Source organism: Hemitrygon akajei, chromosome 20 (genome assembly GCF_048418815.1).
Source record: "Hemitrygon akajei chromosome 20, sHemAka1.3, whole genome shotgun sequence".
NCBI classification, from domain to species: Eukaryota; Metazoa; Chordata; class Chondrichthyes; order Myliobatiformes; family Dasyatidae; genus Hemitrygon; species Hemitrygon akajei.
In genome coordinates, this window is record NC_133143.1 from 63,610,681 (window position 1) to 63,622,108 (window position 11,428).

The following is an 11,428-nucleotide window of genomic DNA, read 5'->3' on the forward strand; positions in this document are numbered from 1 at the left end:
GTACCTCCTACGCATGCAGCAGCAAGAAGAGAGAATGGGCTAGGTGAAATTCAGTTCCATCTTAGCACAATATTATGTAATATTAGATAGAACATGGTCAAATGCTGCATATTTTGATGGTGGTTTTGATGGTGCCCAGACTGCACAAAGTATTTTACTCAGTGCCATTTGAATCACAGCTAGTATTAATTCTGGTTGTGTGTTATTTTTCCCTAGGTCCTGAGAACAGTCCACCCAGAAGCCCCATCCCTGCATGTTCTCAACAGCAAGTTATCCAGCACAATTCAATTAGCACTTCGACTGCCGTCAGTGATGTTGTAGGCAGCTCCACACTCACCCAGCTCGGGAATCAGAGAACAGATCGGAATCCAATCCTCTAAGTACTGCCTTATGTCGGGGGTGTGGCGGCAGAAGACCGAAAAATTGACACTCCATTCAGGACTTTGGAAAGATCAACATAATCCAGGAATTAAATACACTTTAGGGGGAAAAAAGACTCTCGCTATTCATTTTAATAGTTATCAAAATGCTAATTTTTTTTACTTTAGTAATGAAAAAAGGGAAATATGCAATTAAAAACGCTGATAGCTTGGGAATGCTTTAATGCTTTCTCATAACTTGCTGGTACCAATTTGAAGATTCTACTAAGAATTTTTGAACTTTTTGAATTTTATTACTGTGTATATAGTCTCTCTACTTATTATCAGTGGCAAGTTCTAGGTATCTAACCAACCTGCCAATTAACAACTGGATTAAGGTATCTAACAACGTCATCAGTGAACGGAAGCCTCCAGTCTATGCTATAGATACAGCCCATAATGCAGTCTCTAAAAAATAATGTTCATTTGCACTGAAAATCAAATTTTATGAATTGAGATTGAGTCACTAATTGAGTAAGAATATATGGAAAATGCATTTCAATATTAGAAACATTATATCACTTAGTCTTCCCTACTTGGCAATATGATCAATTGAATACGAATTGTAATTTTTTTTATCTGCACATGTTAAGAATCCGTTTTGCATTCACCACTTTCTCCATTTGGTTATTTTGCTATATACTTCAACATCAGCTCTTAAGATTAACAGGAAGGACAGAGAAGCTTCCCACTACTGTATGCAGTTACATCCTATCGGCAATGCAATGATAGTGGCTGTCAATCATGCAAGGTGCAATAGTCCCACACACAAGATGCTGGAGGAACTCAGCATCTATGGAAATGAATAGGCAGTCAATGTTTCAGGCCGTGACCTTTCTTCTGTTTATTCATTTGTCTGACATGTTGAGTTCCTCTAGCATTTTGTGTGTGTTGCTCAGGATCTCCAGCAGCTACAGAATCTCTCGTGTGTAGCAGTTCTGTTCCATTTGTGTAAAAAGCCATCTACACAAGCAAAAATTCTCATTTAAGTATGGCTTTAACTAACACTGATCAAACGAAGGGGAAATGTAGCCATGGTCACAAAGCATTCTTGATGTTCTTGTAAACTTGAGAACAATACATGAAGTCATTTGGTTATAATCCACATTAGGATGCAAAGATCCCAAAATCTATCTAAAGCAGATTTTCCCAACCGAGGGTCCATAGACCCTCAGTTAATGGTCAAGGTCCATGGCATAAAAAAGTTCGGGAACCCCTGCTCTAAAGGATCAAATGGGAAGAGTAGTAATGTTTTCAAACCAAAACATTACAAACTGGACTAAAGGATGACACCTATTTTTTAAGTTTTGAGCATTATACCAAATTCAGTATAAAAAACTATATAATAGAAGTGAATGATCTGTACAGTTTTGACTCCATGTTTAATTGTGATCAAAGGCCAATAGAATGCTCCTAGACTACTGACTTTACATATGCCTTAAAACCTATTATTATTATTGAGGCCATTCCCATCTGTTGACTGACATAATTCCCAATGCCTAGACTCAAGCATGCAGTTAATAGAAAGACTAATTTGGATACTGTTCAAAGTGTAGACTAATTGTACCTTGTCAGATGTGTAGAAAGGTGCACCTGTGAAATGATTGCCTTGACAAGGAGCTATACTTGGGGAGAATACTGCTGAAGAAATTGAAAGCCTACAGCACCAGAACACAGTCCAATCATTTCCTAATTTGCACCTCTTGCAGATGCCATAAGCTGGGGCCATCCAGCCATGAAGTTCTTGGAGAGGGCAGGTGAAGTTGAACAGTAGGGAATGGAAATGTGTTGCCCAAATTTCGCAGTCAGAGAATTTCAGAACATAGAACATTCCAGCACAGTACAGGCCCTTTGGCCCATGATGTTGCACTGACCTTTTAACCTACTTTAAGATCAATCTAACCCTTCCCTCCTCCGTAACCCTGCATTTTCAATCAACCATGTGCCTATCTGAGAGTTTCTTAAATGCCCCTAAAGTATCTGCCTCTACCACCACCCCTGGCAGATGTACCACACACCCACCATTAAAATCATTCCTGGATATTAACTAACCTGACAATTTGAATGCTGACCAATTAAATACTAAATTCACCATTACCCTAATTAGCAGTGTGAAAATTGACAGGCTGAGGGAAGGAGGCCAGTTTTGGTTAACTGCTCACCTCCTGTACTCACACAAGGAGGAGATACTTAATTTGCCCCATGGAATTGGGGCAAATTAATGGAATGCGCCTTTCCTCTTTGAAGGGAATGCTGAGTCCAACATATACACATGACATTTATGGTTTTCTCACTTGTCCAAAAAATCTGCCAAGCCAGTTAATCCTTTTCCATGTCATTTCTAAAGTTCTGGCTAATTACAATCAAGTTGCAAAATCTCCTTTTTTTTGTCAAATAAATATTTGAGTATAAATTTAACATTAACCAGAGACTGGAATAAAATGTCCACGTTTTGACACAGGAATTGGCAATGCAATGCTGAAGACTTGCATCAGCCCTCAATGCAAATTCCCAGCCATTTCCTATGGGGGGGATAAAAGCTCCACATATGCACAGAACTGGTCATTTAATACCATCTGTCACATGGAGTGAATCAAGCTAAACCTAACAGCAAACCCTTTGGGACTGGAATCGGCTGAAGTGATCCCAAGCCAGACATAATGCAACCTTTAGGAGTAAGGGTGAAGATTATCATGAAAATGTTTGAAGCACTAAAGCACTGGAAAGCACATTTGATCAGATTTATTTAAAAAAGAAAATAAATTTTGCAAAGAAACTGTAAATCAGTGCTTCTAGTTAGAGACCAGGCTGTCCTTAATTACTGAAAATTAAATTTCTTACCATTGGAGAAGTAGTATTTTAAAATTATCACAACCAATAATCACACTCAAGTGAAATACGTGCCCACTGTATATGTGCTGACAATATCACATAGTTGAATAATACATTTACCAGTTGACAAAAAGTAATCCAACCTCCATATCCCAGAGCTGAACTAACTCAGGTTTCACATTAAATAAAGGATAAAATACAGAATCAAACAATAGTAACTAATGCATGAGAGTTTAATGTGGCTGATGTCTCAGTATTACACCCTTCAAGATGTAAAATGCCCTCTGACATTTCCCAGGGTTGAAATGTCTAATACTAGAAGGCATGATTTTAAGGCAAGAGGGGGGGTAACTTCAAAGGAGATATGAGGGGCAAATTTTATTTCCACTGAGTGGTGGGTGCATAGAATATGTTGCCTGGAGTGATGGTAGAGACAGATACATGAGAGACTTTTAAGAGACATTTAGATGGGCACATGAATGTGAGGGAAATGGAAGTATACGGACACTCTATTAACAGAGAGGATTAGTTAGGTTGTCTATTTGATACTAATTTAATTGGATTGTGGGCCCAAGGGTCTATTCTTGTGTTGTTCTGATGAACTGAAATAAATTCCCTGTGTATAAACTGCAGTTTTCCCCGAAGTAGAAAGAGAAATTCACAGCATTTAACACCAGACTATTTGAAGTATCTTTATAAGGGAGTGTCAAATATCCATATAAAGGGTTTCAAAAATGTGTCCTTTTATGGCCCAAGAGAGGGTGTTTTGCAATATTCATGCAAATCTGAAACTAAAAAGTTGCCCTACTCTCCCCCACCCCAAACAAACTGTTATTTGGTAAGAATGAGTGGAATGAGCAGAGGTACTTTGTCCTGTCAACTCTTTCCTCTGCACAATACTGAGAATCAAATCTGGCAAAAACTGTTTGCAGCTCTGATGTCAGAGGCAGTGCTACAGCATCCATGGTCACCAAAGATTACAGAGCTTGTACACTCTGTAAAACCTAATTACTCAAGAGGGCCTTAAAAATGGGTTACACCTATAATTTACATATTTTAAACTGGCGTTATGCACAGTTTTAGGTGTCTACCCTGGATGTCTTAAAAAGAGGAAATTTGGATAAATTTCTTGGAATAACTTGGTATGGTTTGTACCTGTTTTAAAATGGCACCAAAACATAGGCACAGGTATTAGCATGATGTCAATCATAAGTATTTTTGGTCAATGCTCAGAGTTTTCATGGTTCAATCAACTGGCAGAATGCTCATCTTCTAATGTACATTTTCAGCAAATAGCACTTTAGAAATCTTTGCTAAACACAGTTCAACATAACAGACAGGGTCAGTGAACATAATTGCAAATCCTTTAAGTCAGCCACCTCTTAAGTAATGCAATGAAACATCTGATCAATGCTACAGAGCAAATGTTCGCTCTGAATAAAAAAAATGTTCTAAACAGAATTGAGTTTATTATCACTAACACGTGTTATGAAATCTGATGTTCTGGGGCTGCAGTACGGTGCAAGAGAGAAAAAATACTGTAAGTTACAAAAAAAGAGCAAAAGACTTTAATTGTGAAATATAAGAGGTTAAGGACATGCACTGATAATATTAAGCATCCTCCAATACAGGGGTTTCCAACCATTTTTATGCCATGGACTCATACCATTAACCAAGAGGTACGTGGGCCCCAGGGTGGGAAGCCATGCTCAAAAATAATTGTAAAAAATCTCTCGTTGATCAAAACACAACATCACAAAATCATGTTCAGTAGAAACCTACAGTTATTGTATAAATGGCTCCACTGAATGTGACTTTGACTATTGAATTGCTTTCAATATTGGTAACATCTTCTCCTCACTAAATATCAAAGCTGCATTAATTAGATTTCACCTAAATACATTTGTTCTTTGAATCATTTTATCTTCAAATGTGGAAACGTTATTCAGGATAGAGATTGGAATATAACAAAATTTTCTTGCTTTTACTAAGACTGCCTGAAGGGTAGGTATTCCAGTTATAAAAACCTTACCAGTGTAAAACAGAAAGGATTCAAAGTGAAACAGTGTGTTGAACAGCACTTTACAGAGTTGAACTTTTTTTCAAGTTTTTTTTTTCTATTATTTCTTCTAAAAATTAAGCATGTGTAACAAAAAACACAAGAGATTCTGCAGATGCTGCAAATTCAGAGCAACATGCACAAAACGCTGGAGGAACTGAGCAGGTGAGGCAGCATCTATGGAAATGAATAAACAGTCACTTTTTCAGGCCCAGCCTCGACTTTTTATTCATAACCATAGATGCTGCCTGACCTGCTGAGGTCCTCCCATATTTTGTGTGTGTAGAATGTGTAATAATTTGTCTGATGCCCTCTTCAGTCCAGATTTGCAGTGCTCCATCATTCTAAATGTTATATGTGACATTTGTTCTGAATCTGTAACTGGTTTAAATCTAAGGGGGGAGGGGAAGAGGTGTTTAATGTTATTCAATGAATCCTTTTAGGCATTAAGCTGAGAGAAGGATCATTCTAACATGCATTGTATTTCTGCACTTTGTATTCTGCTTTTGCTCTATAAGATTTATGATCTTGTTATTTTCATGAGTAGGGATGAATGGTGGGCCCATAATTTAGATTTGTCCTTTCAAATTTTGGGGCGCCACGGTAGCGTTGAGGTCAGCACGACACTATTACAGATCGAGATGTCCGAGTTTGGAGTTCAATTCCGACGCCATCTGTAAGGAGTTTGTACGTCCTCCCTGCGACTGTGTGGGTTTTCTCCGGGTGCTCCAGATTCCTCCCACAGTCCAAAGACGTACCAAAGAGTAGGTTAATTGGTCATTGTAAATTGTCCTGTGATCAGGCAAGGGTTTAAATCAGTGGGTGGCTGGGTAATGCAGCTCATTGGGCTGGAAGGGCCTGTTCTGCACTGTATCGCAAAAAAAAAGATTCTCTGATTGACATTTCGTTGTGCTGACAACCCACCTGATGCTGGTTGCACTCAAATACAGAATATAGCTTGCACAGCAGTCAGATAAACGAGACTGTCTAATGCAAATCCCCGTTACAGAAACATTGTTTACATTAATGATTCCCATTTAATTCCTGTTCCATCTATCTTTTAGTCTGTTATTGCAACAACACAAATTAATCCTGACACATCACTTCATGCGTAAATGCCCAATGCAGAGGGCCACGAGATTTTTTATTTCCCCCTTGAAATTATGTTTATACGTTTAGAAGATTGAACCAAAAATTGGAGGGAATTTGTGCACTTTTGTTGCTGGCAAATACTTTGTTTGAAGGCTACATTTCTAAAATGAAGCATGGCCACATACTTTAAATTTGGAAGGTATGGGCAAACATGTGTATTCAGATAGCAGCACCAGGAACAAAATTTAATCCAGTGATGCAAGGGATTGCTTTAGTTATAAATTTGATTTGGTAGCAATGTAGAGCAGCAGCGAATAAATCCATTACTTAGCTACCTGAATTTAAATATACTGCAAAACCACAAAAACCACAATCTGCTTTATAGATCAGCTATTGGCTAACATGAAATGATTCCCTACAGATTTATATTCCAAATCATTCTATATAAATCTCAAAACCTTATATCTGGGCTTTGATTAATGTCCAGTGGAAAGGTTATGTCCCAATTATCAATTCAGACTTCTATCTCTGATTTGTTGGGAGTCTTAGCATCTTTATTTCTGATGAGTGAACTCAATGCTAGTTTTAGTAATAATATTCAGTTTATGAAAAATAAGCCATGGACTTTGAATTTTGGACTGTGTCATTCACTATTGAGGACCAAATAAATATTACTCATGGTAGTCAGATTTTAGTTAGATATTGCTTATAAAAGGTGCTGAGTTTCTAAAGTGGTCAACATTCCAGGGAAAATCTAATGAAATGTTTTTGCTTTTTTAACTGATACTTATCAGAGAACTATCACATGATATCTTGTTAACTTTTTGAGAGAAGGAATGTCCATTGTGTTTTCAAAAGAATTTGGATCAATGATAAACAGATCGGTTTTCATTCCAAACCTGATTTTGCACCAAGTGTGATGTTGGAAAAGCAAATGACATAGTTTTCCGGTTTCTACATTCTCAGATGGAAACTTAACAGGTTCTTTTATTTTGGAAGCTAGCACTATGAAAGCAATTACGTTTGATAAATATTTTTGAATTAAAAAGGGTATTTTTTTGTGTTGAACAATCATAATCGGCTTTCCATAATGCTTCCTTGGAATGGTTATTACTAGAAAGCTTGACAAAAATGTATCAATTTCTAGAGGTGGATGTATTTTATTTGCCTATGAAAAATTAGAAATGTTATTAGAGGCATGTGGGCACTTTAGGAAACATAGACGTTTCACCAAACAGTTCATGTGCCAGGAGACTTTCCTGAAGCATACCTACAAATCCTTCTGTGTTGCCTTAAAGAGAGTCTGATAATGATCACCTCTGTTGAAATGACAGATTTTGATGCCTGATCATAATGGTTATTACTAGAAAGTTTGACAAAATGTATCATAATCTTTTTTTTTCTTGTTTTATTGGCTTTTAAAAAGCATTATCAGAGGTGGACCAGCCTATGTTTCCAACTTTGCTATGTGGTGAAATTCACTAAAATCCATTTTCTCTCAGTTCTGTTGATGCACCTGAACACACTAAGAGTCACAGTGGTAACTGTGCCCTCCTGTTTCACATCCATGTCTGCAAGAATGGCTAATCTCTCTGCACATCATCAAGACAGAGGTCTCTACTTTTGACCCATCTGAAGTAAGTTTTCCAAATTTAGATCGTGTGAGGCCGAGGCCATTTCCACTTTTTAAAAAATCTCCCATTATTTTTATTCAAACGCTCCAACAAACATCATCACCACAGACAGCCTGTCCATGCCAGCAAACTACATCCTCTCTTTATACGGTTTTGGTACTCATTCATATCGCGGTGTGGACAGCTTTCATCCTGTATTCTTCTGGAGATTTTGTTCACCACTTTCCTTGGTACAAGGAGTAAATATTTGGTACATACTTGTAAATACTTGTTTTTCAGCACTTATGGTTTTTTTCTTTGTATTGTATTTTAAGCTTATGCCTCATGAGAATATTCATTGTTGCAAGTGAATAATTATATTAAATCTGTTGAACTATTTTACATTTTTACTTTTCTTTCTTATCCAATTAGTTAAGCGTTTGTAAAAATATTAAACTCCACTGCAATTATAATTAATAAAGCACTATGGCAATGCAGATATTACAATAAGTAACTACTTCAGAATGATTATTTTTGCTTAACAACAGTCCCAATGACCGGGGTCAACTATTTATTCTTTCCTCTGTATTGTGGAGACTTCCTTTTGGGTGCTTTTATCTTGGTGGTTTTGAAATATCAACAGAAGTCAGTAGAGTTGAGGTACACCATTATTCACGGCTATGTATCCCGCAGTTTGGATAGAAGTGAGAAATATTTCCTTTCCTGTCAGATTGCAGTGTTCTAGACCTTCTCCCTGAAGACGACTTGTGATTAGGTGCATCCCATTAACAACACCACCCGAACGGAGTGACCTGGGGAGGCCCCATAGCCATTGGGTACTGGACCCATTGTCATAACAGCACTGAAAGAGATTTAAAGACTTTTTAAATTAACTTTTATTTGTCACACATGCATCAAAAGTCCATAGATGTTGCCTGACTTGCCGAGTTCCTCCAGCTTTTGTGTGTGATACAGTGAAAGTTGCCATTTGTATTAACTGAAATCAGCAAGGGTTGTGCTGTGGGCAGCCCATAAATGTCACCACACTTCTGCCGTCAACACAGCACGCCCACAACTTACTTAGTCCTAACTGTACGTCTCTCAAAAGTGGGAGGAAACCAGAGTACTTGGAGAGTACCCACACAGTCATGGAGACAACATACTCTTTACAGGCAGAGGCAGGAATCGAACCGCAATCGATGATTGCTTGTGCTCTAAAGCGACTGTGCTAACCGCTGTATGACTGTGCTGTAAAATTTCAGTACTTGATAAAGGGGTGAAGAAGCAGAAGGATTTTGAAATAATAGTGATAATTTTAGAATGAAGCCGAATGCACCAGAAACCATGCCAGGCTGATAAACATGTGATGACTTGTTATAGACAGTACAAGTTGGATGTAAACAGATTGTCATAAGGAAGACTGGGAAGTGAGTGTCTGGCCCAGAGGATGTTGGAATTGTCAGAACGAGTGATGGTCTCAGCAGCTAAGTTGATGCAGGGGTGGAATTTGCTCACATTATTTCAATTCACACCATCTCACTGTGGTTTTGGTAGTAATTGTGGCATGGTTTTGTTTTTACTGCTGGTATTGGCTTATTATTGTCACAAGTACTGAGATACAGTGAAAAGCTCGTCTTGTAAACAGATCAAGTAGTAAGATAGTGGCTGGAAGAACTCGGCAAGTCAGGCAGCATCTATGGACTTTCACGTATGTTTTGTTGTACGTGTGAGAAATAAAACTTATTTTTAAAATGTCTTTAAATCTCTTCTGGTGCTGTTATGACATGGGTAAATCTCTTCCCACCATTGAGCACATCTCTACATGAAGTGTAACACACACACACTAAATGCTGGAGGAACTCAGCAGGCCAGGCAGCATCTAGGAAAAGAGTACAGTTGACATTTCAGGCCAAAACCCTTCAGCAGGACTTATGATGCTCGGATTTCCAGCAGATTTTTTTTAATTTGTGATAGGATCTACATGATATATAATAGTCATCCTTTAGTCTCACAAGACCATGGATTTGCGCCTTGGAAAGTTTCCAGGGTGCAGGCCTGGGCAGGGTTGTATGGGAGACCGGCAGTTGCCCAAGCTGCAAGTCTCCCCTCTCCATGCCACCGATGTTGTTCAAGGGAAGGGCAAGAGCCAATACAGCTTGGCACCGGTGTTGTCGCAGAGCAATGTGTGGTTAAGTGCCTTGGTCAAGGACACAACATGCTGCCTTAGCTGAGGCTTGAACTGGCGACCTTCAGATCACTAGACCAATGCCTTTACCACCTGGCCACGCACCAACACAGAAGTGTCACAGGAAAGCAATATCCCTCAGTCGGGACCCCCACCACCTAGGTCATGCTCTCTACTCACTGCTGCCATCAAGACAGGAGTCTCAGGACTGACACCACCAGGTTCAAGAACAGTTGTTACTCCTCAACCATCAGGCTCTTGAACCAATGATGACAACTTCACTGAACTTCACTCACTTTCAAGGACTCTTCATCTCATGTTCTCGATATATTTATTATTATTATTATTATTATTATTATTTCTTCTTATGTTGGCACAGCTTGTCTTTTGCAAACTGGTTGAATGCTCAAGTTAGTACACTTTCACTGATTCTATTATGATTATTATTCTACCTAAAGAGTATTGATAATAGCTGGGGTCACCCATCCTGTAAAGACATCGCCCAGAAGAAGGCAATGGCACACCACTTCTGTAGAAAAATTTGCCAGGAACAATCATGGTCATGGAAAGACCATGATTGCAGACATCATATGACAGAGCACACAGTGGTAATGCTGCTCTGGATTTCTGGCATCTACAGAATCTCTCATGTTTAAGGAGTGCATCATTACTCTCTGCCAGTTGGGGCAGCTGAACACTCATTACCAATGACTCAATGTGCAGTTCTTGCCTTTTGGCTGAATACCAATGACTATGATTTATACAAGGTAAATTTGTAACAGAAAAAAAGGAAAATTCTGGCAAAACTCAGCATGTCGGGTGACACAGGGTTGCAGAAACAATTATCCTTTCAAATCTGAATTATAATCAATCTGGATTCTGTGGAGTATATTTGTTACTTCAGTTTGCAAATGATACTTTAAGAGTCATGGAACAAAAGGGGATAGCTACACTCACTTGCCCATCCATTGATATGTTCTCACAACTAATGATCTCACTTTAAGGATTCTTTCTCATTATCTCATTATTTATTGGTGTTTAATTTACATTGGCATCTGCACAGTTTGTTGTCTTCTGTGCTCTGGTTGATCTTTCATTGATCCTGTTATGGTTACTATCCTATAGATTTATTGAGTATGTCCACAAGAAAATATATCTCAGTGTTGTATATGATGACATACATGTACTTTGTTAATAAATTTGCTTTGAACTTTGAAACCATTATACA

The 11,428-nt window shown here is 38.3% G+C and overlaps 1 protein-coding gene across 7 annotated transcripts in view; it reads left to right on the forward strand.

The window, feature by feature from the left end:
- The window catches only part of creb5b (cAMP responsive element binding protein 5b), a 327,968-nt gene extending 319,554 nt beyond the window's left edge, over window positions 1-8,414 (forward strand). For 4 of the 7 annotated variants that reach the window (XM_073024470.1, XM_073024472.1, XM_073024471.1 and 1 more), the window contains one exon: window positions 217-8,414. In XM_073024470.1, the coding sequence (XP_072880571.1) occupies window positions 217-380 (164 nt within the window). In that variant the 3' untranslated portion in view covers window positions 381-8,414. The remainder of the gene's footprint in view (window positions 1-216) is intronic. The other 3 variants (XR_012095754.1, XM_073024474.1, XM_073024475.1) reach the window with 3 other exon arrangements.
- The last annotated feature ends 3,014 nt before the right edge of the window (window positions 8,415-11,428 follow it).